The sequence below is a fragment of the Arvicanthis niloticus genome, chromosome 7, assembly GCF_011762505.2.
Source record: "Arvicanthis niloticus isolate mArvNil1 chromosome 7, mArvNil1.pat.X, whole genome shotgun sequence".
NCBI lineage: Eukaryota > Metazoa > Chordata > Mammalia > Rodentia > Muridae > Arvicanthis > Arvicanthis niloticus.
The window spans coordinates 9,785,595-9,803,706 of record NC_047664.1 but is presented as its reverse complement, the minus strand read 5'-3'; the positions used below and the strand labels follow the sequence as shown (position 1 = coordinate 9,803,706).

Sequence of the window (18,112 nt, the reverse complement as noted above, 5' to 3'; positions counted from 1 at the left end):
CCACAGGGGATTTGCTTTCAAGGCCCAGCCACACGCATTTTAGGAAAGCTGATGCTGTGAACATAATACAGGAGATGATCAAGGAGTGGGGCAAAATACAGAGAAAATTAGCTACATGCAAATTGTGGTCAATTGATTATGATTTTATTATAAGTGACATGGTGCTTCATAGTTCTATGAATTGATGCCTTATATAACTGTGCTGCTTGAGGAGACATGATATTTATACCCTGCATCCCAACAAAATTAACAGCATTTGGTATTTGCCAAATATACTTACCTCAAAAGCTAGGTATATCTGAAGAAATGCAGCCTGGTTTTGGAAATGAATTATTATATAATCTAACATAAATATTTTACACAAAGTTTTCACACAACTCCAAAATGAATTTTTAAGCTTTCTGCTTTTAAATAATAACCTATTCACACATCTCATTTCTAATAATTTCTCACCGCAGTGTTATGTTTATATACATTGGTCATAATTTAAAAACTTTTTTGTTGTTTGTTTAGATTAAGGATTTAAAATAATATTCATTGCAATGTGTTTATTTTCTACATAATAAGTTTCTTTTTAATATATCACTGGTGCAACTAAGCAACAAGCAATTAAGTAAAAAATATTTATTAGTTGTAACAAATGGCTTCTAGTCTCTAAAAATGATCTGTTTTAGCACATTAACTTACATAGCTACTCTATGCCTTTTCTTCAAGCCTCATTGAAAAATATAGTTAATAACCACGTTGATCTTTTTTGTATATTTTATTTATTTACATTTCAGATGTTATCCCCTTTCCCCATTCCCCCCCCCCGACACCCCCATCGCATCTTCCCTCCTCCTGCTTCTATGAGGGTTCCAAGTTTTGATTCCAAGTCGTGCTAATTATCTGCAAAATTAAGTAAAATATAATATTAAAGAATATTAGTAATAGATTACAAATGTGTTCTTTCGGTTTTTCTGTAGGCTTGACACATTTAATAATGAAATTTAAATCAAAGTTTACAAAACGTATGTAAGATTGGCCCTGGGGTTCGTGAGCTCTGTAGTAAGATGTTGCTACCAAACAACAGTTGCCTTTGCCCTCTCCTCTCGTACACCTTGAAATATTAGAACACAGTAATGGGTACTGGCTTTGAAGGGTCACAAGAGTGTCAGGATTTAATGGTGGCATCAGTGATTGCTTTTGAGTGTGCAAACAAACTCAGCTTTCTCCTAATGTTTTAATGTGCTCCTAGAATTTGAGTAAACGCAGCCCTCATTCTTTAGCCCAGCACTTCTGAGAAGACAGTATTAGAATTTCAGTTATTCAGCAATAATCCTTACTTCTTAATTCTTGAAATTATCCATTTGAACTGTTAGACACAAACTTGTACATCTTAATAAAGTACTGTGTGATGCATACAAGATAATATCAAATTAAACTCAGCATTGATTATTACTTCATCATGATGAAAATATTAAAAATACCTTCCTTGTGAGAATGTAGAGTACATAATCATATTTCTAGTGACAGCACCATGAAGTAGCATATTAGCAATCCTCAGTCCTGTCTACACAGAAACTACACACTGCTCCCACCTTCTCCATCTCCTCCTCCCTCTGCATTCCTGAGGGAATAGCAGTTCCCACTACTCACATTTCTGTGATGCTAACTGCTCTAGATTCTGCATATATTACCTGCTTTTTGTTGCTGTGATAAAAGACTATGACAAAAAACAATATAGAGAAAGAAGGGTTTGCCTTAGCTTACTGCTTCTGAAGTAAAGTCTGTAAAGGTATTGGAGGCATGGAGGCAGGCAGCTACAACAGTAAGCCGAGACATTCCATTTCTGTCCATTCATAGGATACATAGAGCCAGCGATAAGTGGGTCAAGGCTCTGAATTTTTAATGTTCATCCCCAGTGACATATTTCCTCCAGCAAAGTTGTGCCTTCCCATAGCCTCCTGAGACAATGCCACCAACTGGGGACCAAGTGTCTGAGTAGATGATGGTCATTTTTTTTAAAACCATCACACTGCATATGAGTGAAACCCTGAAGTATTTTTGTACTTTTGTCTCTGATTTACACACTTAATATAGCGATCTCTAGTCCATCCATGTTTTACAAGTAGTAGAATGTCATCTTTTTAGGGGCTAAGTAGTATTCCACTTTTTATAGTATCACCCCTTCTTTCTAAATGTATCAGTTATTGAACACTTCATTTGCCCACCCCCCAGCTGTTATGAATAGTGTTGCAGTAAACATGGAAATACAAATGCCTGAGAAGCTTATTTAGTTTCCTTGTGTATACTTCTGGTAGGAAGATTGTGAGATGATGTGGGTTCTTGGTATTGGACTTAGGCCATCAGGTTTGGTGACAAGCACCTTAACCCACGGAGCCATCTCACAAGCTCTGCTTTCACCTGTTTGGATCTGGTTGTTGTTGTGACTCACTGGGTCCCATCTGTTGATGAGATAGAATCCTCTGTGAGAAATATTTGAATCTGGATGGCCATGTCTTTGGAAAATATTCATCTATAATTTTATTGAAAATACTTTCCTGGGCCTTTGGCATTAATCTGCTGCTGCTGTTCTTCTTCTCCTTCTCCTTCTCCTTCTCCTTCTCCTTCTCCTTCTCCTTCTCCTTCTCCTTCTCCTTCTCCTTCTCCTTCTCCTTCTCCTTCTCCTCCTCCTCCTCCTCCTCCTCCTCCTCCTCCTCCTCCTCTTCCTCCTCCTCCTCTTCTTCTTCCTCCTCCTCCTCCTCCTCTTCCTCCTCCTCCTCTTCTTCTTCCTCCTCCTCCTCCTCCTCTTCTTCCTCCTCCTTCTACCTTTTACTTTTTTCCTCCTTCTCCTTCTTCCTTCCTCCTCTTCTTCTTCTTCCTCTTTCTCCTCCTCCTCTTTTTCTTAAGTTCCTACTACAATTCAAAGACTTCTTACTTTCACATAGACCCAAATTTCTCCTATTTTCCACTCATATATTTTTAAATTTTCTCATTGACTGAATGACCCAGTACCTCTGTCTTCTCTTCAGGCCCTGATACGTTGTTCTTCACGTGATGTGTTCTGTTGGTGAGGCTTTTCACATAGGTTTTCATTTCCTGTATTATCTCAGCCTGGTTTTGCTTCCGCAGTTCTCTTTGTTGTAATCTACTTTCACATCTTAAATATGAGACGCAAAGTGACCAGATGAGACTGAATGGGAAGCAAATAAACTCAGGTTTATTGGGCAGCTCTCAGTCAAGGTTCACTAGTTCCAAGGCACAGTCCAGAGAAGTCCCATGGGGGACCCAAGAGAGCCAGTACTTAAGAGTCCTAGGCAAGAAAAAAAGGTGACCCTGTCAGGCAAGAGCTGGCTTTTTTTGTATAAAGTCCTGGTTTGAGTGCATTGTGGTTGGTCTTGAGGGAGCTGGTGCCACAGCAATTGTTTTGGTGCCATCTGTGTTGGGTGGCAGGGGGCTTTGCAGTGTGGGTAGGGCTGTAGTGAGCAGGAGCATGGATGCCAGCCTAACAGAATTGACTTCCTTATTTTAGTCAGCCGTTTGTTTTGGTTCTCCTGGGATACTTTATACTGTCCTTGTGTTGATTGAATATGTTTGTTTTTGTTCGTTTGTAGTCTTTGAGTGTTAAGTCACTATCATTGACTCCACTACTATGTGATTGGTGCAGTTTTGGATGTAGTTGTCTTGCTTACTGTGTTGCCTTTGTTCCTGCACCAGGACTTTTGTGTTTGGAGTTAGTGTTAGATGAGTCTTTTTCCTCTCTTTCCTTCTTTCTTATTCTATCTTTCTCGCTTTTATCTTAATTCAAGTTATTCATTTTAGTTTTTGTATTGGGATTTGCAATGTTCAGGAGAGGTCTAAGCCATGGTAGGGCTGAAATGTTGATTTCCTCTGTTGAACTTGTATTTAGATCTTTGGGGACCATCATTGATCTCCCCTTGAGTCAGCAAATATCTGCAGTAACCGAGTCACTTTCCAGGGTTCTGCATACCTGTTGATTCCCAATTTTGTCACTCTGTAGTATGGCTCTCCACACCTGGATACCAGACTCTAAGTCAACACTGGTCTCATTTCCACAGTCCCTGCCTAATATTGTGGGTCCTATGTATGTAGGTGCATTATCCTTGCTTAGATATGGTCTGCCCCCTTCTTCCTCAGTTTTTGCCACTTGTGGGTCCCATGCAGGTAGACCTCCCCCCCCCCCCAACTTGGGTGAGGACTCACAGAACATTTTGTGTCCATATGTTCTACTAAGTGTTCTGGCTCCCCATTCTGGGAATCCTTGGTAGTTCTATAGTTTAGTCATTTTTAATTTAATAAGAAATGCTACAGTGTTTTTCATAGTAACTATACTGACTTACCTTCTCACCAAGAGTATGCAGTGGGGAAGAGTTTCTTTCCTCCGTATTCTTAGAACTTGTTATGATTAATATTTTTGTAGTAGCAATTTCTATTGGTGTGAAGAAATATTTTATTGTGGTTTTAATATGTTTCTTTGATCAATAGTAATGTTGAGCAGTTTTTTTTAAAAAGATTTATTTATGTATATGAGCACCCTATTTGCATGTATGCCTGCATGACAAAGGAGAACATCAGACAGATGAGAGCATCAGATCCCATTACAGATGGTTGTGAGCCACCATGTGGTTGCTGGGAATTGAACTCAGGACCTCTGGAGGAGCAGTCAGTGCTTTTCATTGCTGAGTTATCTCTCTAGCCCATGTTGAGTAGTTTTTATACCCATTAGCTTTTGCAATTTTATTTTTACCTATTAACTATTTTGTACCTGTTAAATACTTGTATTAATTTCATGTAAATGATGTTCTATTCTGCTGCCTACTTTTAGATCATTCCAGGTCCAGCATGGCCTTGGTGAGGACAGAATGACATGGTTCCTGCCCCCGGGACAGAGCTAACAGACACGGGCCTCCATGAGTTTTGATGGCTGCCATAAGGCTTGTTTGTATACTAATGTACAAATTTTACATTCTCCCTTAAAGGAATGAACTCCCTGTTAATGTTCACTACTCAATGATAATTAGAAACAGCACAAGTCCAGGAGTTGAGGGTGTAGCTATATCTCAGCAAAATGGAAAATGCTGGGGCCTTCAGGACAACCCTTAAGGCTATGGAAGAGAACTCTAAAACATGAGTTCAAACATACAATTTCTCAACTATGCAAAATATAAGGATGTAATCTGGTCTATGAGGGGCTTTATAAATCTAAAGGAACAAACACAGCTGCACTATGAGTCAACATTTCAGAAAGACACTGAGAAAGGAGCTAAAGAGACTTAGGGGTGGTGATCGCAGGAGATCCCACCAGCAAAGATCTTTTTCGTTTATGCTTACAAAGGCAGGCAAATTCCTGAGTTCAGTGTCTGCCTGGGACAGAGCAAAGTTAGCCCCAGATATGGTAAAATGGTAATTTCAGGATGGGGTTTCACCCAGCTAGCTTAGTATCTGTGCTTAAAGAGGCAGGCAGAGCTCTGAATTCTTTTGCAATGTTAAAAGAAAATGTGTGCTTGCTGTCTCCTAAGAATTAAGGGACTGGGGTCATGGAATGCTGATTCATAGGATAATCCAAAGGGAACCTGGAGTAAATGACTGGACTGATATGTAAAATAAAAGACTGGGCTTATGAGCTGCAGGAGATGCACTATCCAGAGAATTTTTCAGAATATCAAGGGAGGACTCCTCGGAGAACTGTCTCTAGCAGAACATAGAGAGAGAGAGCTGTCTGGAGATCTCCACAGAAAGCAGAGAAGAGAGAAAGCAAGCAGAACAGAGAGAAAGCAGGCTGGAAAGCAGAGCATAGGACACCAGCTTCAATCCAGTTTGTTTACCCCACTCCCAAACACCCCTTCCTCACAACCCCTCTCCAAACCAAGACTGATCCTTGGCAAGATCAGGCTCTGAGTCTTTCTGTTATTAAATTTTGGAGTTCCCTACCTGTTCTAGATGTCAGTTCCTCTTCAGATATGTAGTTGAAAAGTACTGTGTCCCATATTTTATATTATTTTTCCATTTGATTACTTTTGTTGTACAAACGTTTTGTGGATCTTTTGTTTTAATTTTTGGTGTATGTTTTCTTGTCTTAGTGATATAATATTCTCTGAAATGAATATTATGAATTATGAATGAATGAAATGAAGCTTCATTTTCACACACTGAGACAGGAGGACCGAAGCCATATTCAGTATCTTAAAAACATACTATTTAAAATTGATTTGTAGTTTGGGGTGTTGTCCAAACTCTCTTGCTCAATCTGTGTTTCTGACTTAATTCTGGCCTGCTCTTTTCTGGAAGTATTACGTTTTGTGGTCTTCTGTTTAAGGTTTCCATCCGACTGTACTTGAATTTTGTGAGTAGTAAGAGAGCTGTATTTAGAGCACATTCCTATAGCACTGCCTTGCACACAGTGGGAGGCATTTTAATTGACTGAGTTTTGGTAGGGCAGAATCTGCTTTGGAGCTCCCTCCTCTGTTCCTGCCCCCTCTTACCTTTACCTCTCCGCTGAGTTCCCTATGAGGTTGTGTAAGGCAGACTATGTCATCAGACAGCTGCATTATCCTAGTATAAAATAATTGGAGGGTCTTCAGGTCAGGATTCCCACCCCCACCCCCTGCTTTCCTGCTTTCTCACAGGCCCCTGACACAGTTGCTTTGATAGAACATGCAAAGCACTGTTTCCAGTCCACGTTTCAGAAAACGTCCATTTGGGAGAAGTATGGAAAAATTAGAACATATGAAATGATTGAATTTTTAAAATTTTTTTAAAGAAAGGACTATGGGTCCTTTGCAGTTTTGTTTCGACTCCCCTTCTCCCTTTCCTCATAATTCCTTTTCAAGTCCCCACTAAGGTTATATTGCTTGAGTAAAATAAAGGTACAATCAAAACCCCTCACACTTAGACCAAGCACCCTGAATCCGATATTATGCAAAGAATATGGGAAATGCTGTTTCTCCCCTGAGTTGCCACACAGAGGTGTCAGTTTGTAAGCCACAGCTATTGCTATACTGCTTGCTTGCCCTTCAATTCTGTTGACTTTTATTTATGCAATATCTAGATTCTTCTTACTTTTGCTAATTAGCGACAGTTCAGACTTTTGTAAACTGTGTACAATGTATCTTGTTACCCAGTTAAAGAGAAATGAAATATGTTTCTTTGAATACTGTAAATCATTTGGACCACAGACATGAAGCTTGGTTTGTGATATAGAAATCAAATTTGAGTAGTAAGCTCCTAAAACCTCTAGGATAATTTAATTTTTATGCCTCAGTCTGTGAGAATGAAGCTATCATTCTATCATATTTCATGACAGAAGCCCTGTTTGCATTATTTTGGTCATCATTAACAAGGTCAGGAAAGAGTTGCTGCGATGTGGAATTTTAGAATTTAATACACGTAAAGTCTTCTCTAGTCTAATTGACTTATTATAGTCATTTCAGTGACTTCTCCAAGATCATTTAATTTATAGCAAATCTAAGTAGTTGGTGTACAGTTACAATCTATTATTTCTTACTTAAGCTGTGCAGGAATAAGGGCCAGAGACATTTGTTCACCATATCAGCCTCATTTTGCTTTCCGAAACCCATTACCTCATTGCTTTTGACAGCTTTTTACAGACTTAGAAATATATATCCCTTAAGTGATCATTTCCCTTGATTTCCATTACTCAGTTCTTAAAAGTTTTCAAACATAAAAAGATATGTTTGATTTTATTCTAAATACCTTTTTTTAAAAAAAAAATCACATCAATCTTTTTATCTTTAGAAATTATTTTATTTCTTATGTCATATATCTCCTCTAGTATCTCTTTAGGTGATTACCAGGGAAGTCAGAATCCCTTTAAATGAAGCATTTTGATGGTGGTGGCAACTAAGTGAATACAGAACATTAACGCAGGTGCAGCTGTGTTTTACTTCGTACCTAGGTCCTGTGCAAGCATGTTGCTAGCAGGTTACCCAGGAGACACAAGACTCAACAGAAAATCCTGGCAGGAAGAAGCATTTTTTTTTTTTTTTTTCTGAAGAAATTCAAGCATTTACCTTCTGCACCATAGTGAACACTTTTCTTTCCAACATGTGTCCAAGTTTCCATTTTTTCAAATTTTATTTTACTGCTTTCCACTATGCATGTGTTATGGTTTGAATGAAAATGACTCTCAGAGGCAGATATGTATGAATGCTTCTTCTCCAGTTAAGGAAAATAACAGGGAAGGATTGGAAGATGTGGCCTTGTTTGAGGAGGTGTATTACTTACTGGGTGTGGGTTTGAGGCTTGCAAGGTCTGGTTTGGCTTTCTGTGTATCTACTGCCTGTGCATCAGGATGTAAAACACTCAGCTACCACTCCAGTGCGATGGCTGTCTGACTTCTACCATGATAATCAGGAACTAACCTTCAAAAAATTTAAGCATACTCCAAAATAAGTGCTTTTTTCTTAAGAGTTGCCTTGGCCACTGTGTCTCTTCACAACAGAAGAACAGCATCTAAGACACAATGCTCATGTCTTCCTGCACTTACAAAGATGACTATTGTAATGCCATTCATTAAGTGGGCTTTACAATCCTCCATCACATGAGTCTGTAGAATAGATATTTTCCATTTATATACACATATTACTATCAGACACTTTTTCCTAGTGGATTAAATTGACCAGATATTGTCTTTTTATATTTTGTATTATATTTCATATCAAATCTAAATATAACATTTATACTTTTTTTTTTTTTGGTTAAATGTAGTCATTGTGGTCATTTTCTACAGCTCAATGAATAAGTGGGCACACAGTACTTTCAGGTCAAGTTGACACACATCATTTCTGATCAGTGTTCCATGCCAAGACTAATCCTGTACAGAAAAACTCATTCTATCCTGCTTTCCCCAACACAGTTGAAGCTTTGTAAATCTCATACAACTTCCAAACACTGAGTGAGGGCAAGAAAGCAGATGCCCAGGAAGCTGCCAGACTTGCTTGGGCTTAGATAAGCATGTTGAAGATGTACAATCTAGTGTACTATGTCTTACTTTTGCAAACAAAACCTTATAGTATGGGCTTTTAATCATTTTCAAAACCTAAAATAACTTGTGACATGAGAATCTCTGGTAAATTAAAATGGCTTCATGTATACTACTTTAAAATATCATTTTAGACAGTAGTGTTTCTTTATTTAAACTTTTTTCCTAGCTAAAAATGTGCTGTCAGACTATGTCAGGAACATATTTTAGAATTTGTTTCATAAAACATGAATTTTTAAAAACTTTATTATTGATAGTCATCAAATATTTATTAAAATACAGTAAATAAATCACTATGTATAAATGTGATTTGAAGCTATCACACACTTGAGATGATGAGGAATGTTCTCAGGACAGGTGGAATGGTCTTCTCTTGCCTCTGTCCTCTTCTGGCCCCTCATAGCAATCCATACAAGAAAGCAATGGGAGACGCTTCAGTGAGAGTCAACCCCCCACAGCCTGATTACAATATGTTTTACAGGCCATCCAGAAATGGTTCACTGTTCTGCCTAAATGTTGTATAGGGGTAAATAAAAATAATTTTATTCTTCCATGACTGACTCTTCCTCAAGATGTCCACATGAACAGCTTCACCTTGTTTAATGCTGACACTATCATCGGAATCCCTGTACTGAGCTTCTCACACAGCTCTGTCAGCTCTGGATCCCTTATACCTGATTCTCCATGCCCCTCAAACAATGTCTTTCTTTGAGTTAATGCACGATTTACAAGGGTGGGGACTGTTGTCTTACTGCCCATCACATTGCACGTTGTCAGTCAGTATGTTTGGCACTGTGAGTGCTAAGTCAATCCTTTTCTTCAAACTGGATTTTACTCTCAGGACTTTTGGCCACCTGCCTCCCCACAACAGTCAGCCCACATGCCTTCAATTCAGTGGCTGTTCTTTAGGGCATTTCTTTCTCAGTCACATTGACATTTGACTGTTTTGTTTCTTGTTGATTTTCTTACTTTGGTTAATTTTCCCAAATTCCGTCTGTTATGCTAATTTTGGGTATGGTAGATGTATAGCTCTGTTCTTCCCATTCCTTATCTCCTTCAATTCTCTCTCCCATTTTCCTAGATAGGCTTCTGTTCCAGCCTTTCAAAGCCTTCTCTGAGAGAAAGCATAAATCGTTTACATAAATCTTCCACAGTGTCTTTCTTTCTTCAGTCATACCGTGTAACCCAGATTATCAGCACCTTCATTCTAACCCAGATTATCAGCACCTTCATTCTTACAATTTCTACAATCCCACCTTTCACTGGATGCCTTCTAAGAAAAACATTTAAAACTGCCTTACTATCTTTGGTTGATAACTATGGGGATGATTAGCTCGCGGGTACGTGGGTTCTTGTTAGGCAGAGTTGTGGGTCCTGTCCGTCTTCCATCATCCAGGCAGCTCAGGAAGGCACATCTCCAGAGAGAAGCAGAAGGACGGGATGGGATTTTTGACTGGGTTTCCTCCATGTGGTGCCTGCGTGGGCTCACTCCCAGGCACTAATAGTTCTCACTCAGTCTGAAGTCTCGTGGAGTCTGAAGTCTCCTGGTGGCAGTGCAGGGCTCTTAAGTGGGGGGTCTCCAGGCCAATGGCTGACCAGGGAGCTGGTAGTCTGTCCTTGGGCTCCCAGATGCCGTCGCTGGGAACCACAGAAGGACAGATGAGGGTCATGCTGGCTGGCCTGCAGCAGAAACGAGAGGGAGAGCTCTGGCAGCTCTGGCAGGGAGGGATTCTTTGGTTACTCACTTGTCTGAAAGGAGGCTGCTGGCTAGCTTGCTTGAAGAGGCAGGCCTCTGCAGGGGAACACAGAGAAGCTCCCCATGGGAGATTAGACACCGGTAGTTGAGACCTTCTCCATGGTTCCCCACTGCAGGCCCCAAAGACTGGAGGAAGTCCATGGTTTTTACAGGCTTTATTTCATGGCGGATGGTAGATGAATCTGCTTGCACCCCCACTTAGGTCAGAGCAGACCTGACTTAAATAAGGAGGGAGGAAGGAGGAGGGTCTGGGAAAGGAATTATCTACACCCTCTGGCCTTTAGGTATCTCATTAATATGGAAATCTCTCTAGGGCCTGAGGCCTGTAGTCACACCCTCTACCTGTGGAGGTGACACAAACCTCTTTGGGAGGAGCTACATTGCCCCATGTGACTGAAAAGCATGGGTTAATGGAGATCTTAGACCATGTGTCAGGAGCCTGGAATCTGGGAGCCTAGTGAAATGTATTCTGTTCCTTGTAGGGTCTCCAGGCATTTCAGCCAGTGCTTCTATCAAAAACCAAGCCATCCTTTCACGGCCCCACAGATAACCAGCTCTGGAGATCATATTAGAATTTGCTTTTAATTGCAGATTTGACTGAGATGTAGACTTTCATTAACATAAACTGATATGAAGGTCGCCTAAGTTATAGAAATGCACACATCTAATTTTTATTTGTATTTATTATCATGTATTTTAAAGTGATACAGGTATTTATACATATCTGTATAATAGGTTTAATTGTTTTATATCTTCTTTGATTTCTACCAAAGCTAAGTAGTTTTTTGATCTTTATTGATTTTCTAAAATTGTCCCATATTTTTGTCTTTAACAGGTGGTTGCTATAGTGATGGATATATTTACCGATGTGGATATTTTCAAAGAAATAGTAGAGGCATCAACTCGAGGAATATCTGTATACATTTTACTTGATGAGTCGAATTTTAATCATTTTCTAACGATGACTGAAAAACAGGGTTTTCAAATTCAACGTCTCAGGGTAAGAATTCACTTTTTTTTTTTCCTTATGTACTTTTGCTTACCATTTTTCATTCTTGTCAAATTTGAGTCGTGTTAAGATAAATTAGTCAAATATATTTAAAATGAAGATGACAAAATAATGGAGAGAGAACAGTGATTGGAGGAGTGGAAGCCCTGTTTGTTCTGGAATGTGCTTCTGGATAGAGAGTGCCTTTGCATTCTTCGTCACTAGCTCTGCAGTCAGGAGTGATTCTAGCTCATGGACACAACTTTAAAACCCCTGGCAAGTGACTCCACAATTTGGTATGCGTGGCTTTGTCCAAGCACCATTAACATAGTGGTAAACATCCAGTTTACATTTGTGGAAGGATCACCAAGCTATTATAATCTGAAAGTGTTTCTCACAGTGAAATCTTATATCATTTATGAAACCATTCTGTACAAACAGAGAACATATGTCCATTGAAGCTGTGTTAAAGTATATTTTTGAAATGGTTCTTTTTCTTGAGTATTTAATTTTATGGAAATAATTGCAGTGTGGCTTACATCATTATTTACTTTTTAAGTGTCCTGCTCCTAGATATAATTTTACTTTATGTTTCCATATAATTGCAGAACATTCGTGTACGGACAGTTAAAGGCCAAGATTATCTTTCAAAAACAGGAGCAAAATTCCATGGAAAAATGGAACAGAAATTTTTGTTAGTTGACTGCCAGAAAGTGATGTATGGTTCTTACAGGTAAGAATATTGTGTTGCAGATGATATTTTGTGTTAGAATACTTGGGAGCAACCTATTCTGCTAGTTTCTATTCTTATTAATAGAAAAAAATAAATTAGTATTTTGTTCATACTCTAAAGGAAAAATGTTAGTGGTGTTTGTTAAAGGGAATATTTGGTTATAGAACAAACTTAATTTAAAATTAAAATATTGGGATGGAAATAAGAAACAAGAGAGTTGATAGATATTGGGTTTGAGATTCTATGTATATAATAAAATGTTAATTATGCTCGTAAGACTCAAGTAAAAGATTCTTGAAGGAACAGGGAGTATTCTCATACAATTATGATCATTTTTTCATGTTTTTACTGATTAAACACTTTATATACTCATGTTTCTTTTTTAAAAAAGAATATTGTGTTCATTTTAAGCATATCCACTCGGAGATGCCCATACACACATACATACACATAATTATTCATTTTTTTTAATCCCTTTTAAAAATTGAAAAATGATTCAGAATCTATAATGTGGAGATTTGGAGACTTGTACCTTGCTAACATCTTTGTGTTATCCAAGCTGCTCATGTGACTATCATGGGCAATCCTGTAACCTGGGTTCAGTCAGGTTCTTCATCAAAACAGTAAGGGTGTCAGCTAACATGTAAGGTGCTTTGCAACCCCGTCACGGCAAAAGTGAATTAACTCTGACAAAGGTAATGAATAATATGAATTTAGAAATGGTCATTTAAGCCAGCATTCGTGATATATGCCCCATTCCTTAGCATGTCAGAGGATTGCTACAAGTTAAGTACCAGCCCTAGTGAGTACAAGTTCAGGAAGGAGTATAGCAAGATCCTGTCTCAAACACCAAAAGAAGAGCTTGAGTGATGACTTAACCTGTAAAGGCGTTCATTGCTAATCCGATGCTTTGAGTTTGACTCTTAGGGTGAGAGTCAATGCTCACAAGGTATCCTTTGACATCCACATATACACTGTGGCACACATGTCCACACATATGTACACAACAAAAATAGGTGAATAAAATGTAAATATATATATATATATATTAGACACCTATAGAAACAAATCAATGTGTTAAAAAAAATTACTCCCCACACCCCCCAAAAAAGAATTCAGCACTTTGAGGAGCCCACCAGAAGGTCTTCCTTAGGATTTTTCGGTACCTGACAAAGCCAGAACCATAACCCAATCTGGTCAGGCTGTTGTGGAGTGTGAACACTGCCACATAACTGCTCAATGATGTCCAGAAATGCATTATCCCTGGGCGTGATACATAGTAAATCTGTATAAACAGGCAAATTAAACTCTAATACTTCTAAAGCCAAGGCCACTAAGGTGCTGTAGGCCTATCATAGACGCCATGAGGAAGACCCCAGAGAGCAGTGGAGGGGAACAAGCCGGCTCTGTGGAGGTAAACAGGCCATTGATTATAAAGCCTTGTGATAAGTGCAAGTCTCCAGAAGGAAATAACAGCTTAAAGCGACTCATCTTGCACTTTCCTTGGTTTATATAAAATGAGCATGACTGTGGAACAAACTACCTGGAATTTCTGTGTAATTTCATACCCCAAACAATAATATTGGTGATTACTCTTAAGACTTTCCTTTTCTGTTTGTGTTTGCTGTAGGCTCAGGGAGACTCCTTCCTCCCCTTCCTCCCTCCCTCCTTTTCTCTCTCCCTCCTTCCCTTCTTCCTTCCCTCCTTCCCTTCCTCCTTCTCTCCTTTGTAACTGTTTGGAGTTCCAAATGAAAACTTGTTAAGTGCAGAAATTACAACTAGTACTTGAACTTAATGAGTCATTTTAAAGTCTCATTATATATGTATATATTTGTTCAGACACACTTTTAGATGGTTTTAAATTGAATTTTAATTAAGATTGACTTTACTTAATGTATACATCCTATTCTTTATCTAAGCACATCACAATTACTCTGTGACTTGATGTTGAACATTATATTCAATACAGAATTTGTAGCGATGTCTGGACTCTGCAGTCACCATAGCCACCGGTGTGCAGCAGCTCCCAGCTGCAGGCTTATCAGGAAAACACAGGCCTTAGCTGTATCCTGATGAAATAAAACACATGTGTTTTGGTTAATGAATACAAATAACATTTTGAATTTAGTATCCCCACTTGAAATAGTAAGCAGTATTTTGAAGATATTTGTAAGGTATTTTACATGTATTAAATTCAGAAGAAATTTTTTTGTTTGTTCGTTATAAACAGGGCCTCCACTTGAGGTCCCCTGTTTTTGCTTGCTCAGTGCAGGTGTTACAGCTCTGATTCTCTAAGTCCCACTGAAAATGAATTATTGTACACTTAGTTTTAAATATTATGACCTATGTAAAATTTACAAGATGTTCACAAAAGTCGGTGTCTCTAAGGTTCTATTTATAATCAAGCATTATGGTCACACTTGAAATTCATCAGCCAATATACTTTTACGACTGGAATCCCATGGTCTTTATTTTTTAGCCCACTGCCAGGAACCCAGCTTCTTAACTCCCCTTTGGTATGTGAATTAACAGCTATACTCAATAGTTTATGACTGACGTATGGTGTCAGGGGAAGAGAAAGTGTTTTCAACCCAAGTAAATACCTGTGTATGGTTTTTAAATGTAAATAACATTAAAGACATACAGTCCAAATGTAATTGTTGTTTACTACCTTTAGTTATCCTTGGTCCTGGCCTCCAGGTGTGGTTCTCAGTTCTCTTGGCCAGGTCTCATGCTACTGATTTCCATCTCTTAAATAATCTTACTAGACTGCTTTTTTCCAATTCATGGATTTCCATTATTATCTCTTACAGTTTCCTTATGATGACAAAGGTCTATTTACACCCACTGGTGTTCACTTTCTGGTCTCACCCCCACTCTTCCATGAGGGGATGAGCACAAATTTTTCCTCCATGAGAAATCCAGGTTTACATTATTGAAACTGGGTTAGAACTGAGCACTGTTGAAGTGTTTCACTTTCCTTCCCAAAATGAATCAATATTTTATTTTTGTTTCATGTGTGTGCACATGTGTTAGCAAGTTAGGTGCAGTGCATTTGCATGCATAAGCCAAAGGACAGCTTTGGATACCTCTCTTTCTTCTGTGCCTTCCACCCTTTATGGTGGGTGTGTGTGTGTGTGTGTGTGTGTGTGCTGGATTTGTTTTGTTTTTGGATGTTTTGAGCAGCATATTTCATTGGCCTAAAAGTCATCTTGTAAGTCACCAGCTCATTTTGACAGTCAGTCAGCCTGTCTCTGACTTTTCAGGACATTCCAGTGGCTCTGTTTGTTTTTGTTTGTGTGTTTGTTTTGTTTGCCTGCTTGTTTTGCCCATCCATTGCCTTCTCTTCTATTTATTTCTCTTGTTTGATAGTGGATTACACACATTTTTCAGCATATGAATGACTTTTCCAAATGTCCAGATGCTGATTGGCAACGTGTTACATGCAATCTAGGCTAACAGGACCTAAGCCAGGAACACACTCCATATTTCTGAGGCTTTGATCCATGTTTTCCTAAATCTCTCTCTCTTTCTTTCTTTCTTTCTTTCTTTCTTTCTTTCTTTCTTTCTTTCTTCTTCTTTCTTTCTTCCTTCCTTCCTTCCTTCCTTTCTTTTTTCTTTCTTTCTTTTTTGTAAATCTGTCTTTCTCTGAATTGCTTATTTATAGCTCAACTTAAGATAGAAATTTTTTCTAATTTTTCTCATGCCGTTGATTTCCTCCACTATTATCAGAAAGGATACTTTTTAAAAATGTGATATCAGCTTTCTCTCTCTCTCTCTCTCTCTCTCTCTCTCTCTCTCTCTCTCTCTTTCTTTCCCTCTCTCTCTCTCTTTCTTTCTTTCCTTCTTTCTTTCTTTCTTCTTTGTTTTTTACACTCCACATTTTATTCTGCCCCCACCATGCTCTGACTTTTCCACATTCCATACCTCCAACCCACCCCTGTCTCCACAAGGCTGTTCCCACCTCCACCCCCCACCCTACCTGACCTCTAAAGTCTCTGGGGTCTCCAGTCTCTTGAGGGTTAGGTGCATCATCTCTGATTGAACATGGACCCAGCAGTCCTCTGCTATGTATGTGTTGAGGGCCTCATATCAGCTGGTAAAATCTGCCTTTTTGGTAGTCTAGTGTTTGAGAGATCTTCGGGTCCAAATTAATTGAGACTACTGGTCCTCAGACAGGGTCGCCCTCCTCCTCAGCTTCTTTCAGCCTTTTCCTAATTCAACCACAGGGGTCAGCAGCTTCTGTCCATTATTTGAGTACAAATATCTGCATCTGACTCTTTCGGCTGCTTGCTGGGTCTTCTGGAGGGCAGTCATGCTAGGTCTCTTACTGTGAGCGCTCCATAGCCTCAGTAGTAGCATGAGGCCTTGGGGCCTCCCCTTGAGCTGGATCCCACTTTGGGCCTGTCACTGGACCTTCTTTTCCTCAAGCTTCTCTACATTTCCATCCCTGTATTTCTCTCAAACAGGAACAATTATGGGTCAGACTTTTAATTGTGGGATGGTAACCCCTCCCTCATTTGATGCCCTGTCTTCCTGCTGGAGGTGGGTTCTATAAGTTACCTCTCCTTACTGTCGGGCATTTCATCTAAGGTCCTCCTCCCTTTGAGTCCTGAGAGTCTCTCACCTCCCAGGTCTCTGTTGCATTCTGGAGGGTTCCCCCTGCCTCCTACTTCCCTAGGTTGACTGTTTCTATTCTTTCTGCTGGCCCTCTGAATCCTTTAGATACAGATAGGATAGTTTCATCATTCAAGTCTTCCTTTCCTTGTTAAAACTTGTTTTTGGTTTAAAGATGGTCTGTTTTGGAGGTGTTTTTATAGACACTGAGAAGAATGTGCATTCTACATGTTCTGAATGTTCCTGTTATTCCTGTTGTTTCATAGTGTTTTTCAACTTGTCTATTTATAAATCCATTATTGAAAGTAGCTGCTATTGTATTTGAGTCCCTCTTTAAATTCTGTCCTATTTTGCTTAATATACTTCAAAGACCTGGTTCATAAATACAATTGTTATGAATGATGATTTTTACTCATTAATTATGAATGAGCATTCTTGTAATTTCAACAAACATTATCTTCTTGCTAAACTAAAATTGACCCTTGGACCATCATCTGATGACTTGTCTTTGATAAATTGTCAGACTTTAAAGTTTGTTTTCTCTGATACTATGATGGCTTTTATCTTAGGCATCATCTTCAACATATTCTTTTTTTTTTTTCTAGCTTGTGTCTGTCCTTAGATCTAAAGTGAGTTGTGAATAAAGACAGTGCTTGGGTCTGGAATTTTTATCCATTCCTTTGATTTATGTGTTTGATTGGAGAGTTAGATGAAATTCTTAGCAAGAAGTTACCTTGGTCATTGCTGTTTTCATGTTTTCAGGGCAAGCTGGCATTTCTTTCAACTGAGTTCTTTTGTTGTCATTTTTTGTAGGGATGTGTCTGAATTCTCTTCTTTCTTTTCTCATGTCCTATAGATATTTTCTTTTTGTTTTGTTTTATTTTGAAATAGGATTTTAATTTGTAATCTAAGCTCCCTAGAAATCATGAAAATACTTCTTCCTCATCCTCCCAGCACTAAGGTTTGCAAGTATGACTTCCCTGAAGTTGAGTATGGTATCATAAGGGTTGCAAG

General features: G+C 38.8%; 1 protein-coding gene across 1 annotated transcript in view; it reads left to right on the top strand.

Annotated features, from left to right (window-relative positions):
• The window catches only part of Fam83b (family with sequence similarity 83 member B), an 80,110-nt gene that overhangs the window by 53,184 nt on the left and 8,814 nt on the right, over positions 1-18,112 (top strand). The window contains exons 3-4 of the mRNA XM_034508857.2: positions 11,596-11,760; positions 12,357-12,481. Coding sequence (XP_034364748.1) covers positions 11,596-11,760; positions 12,357-12,481 — 290 coding nt within the window. The remainder of the gene's footprint in view (positions 1-11,595; positions 11,761-12,356; positions 12,482-18,112) is intronic.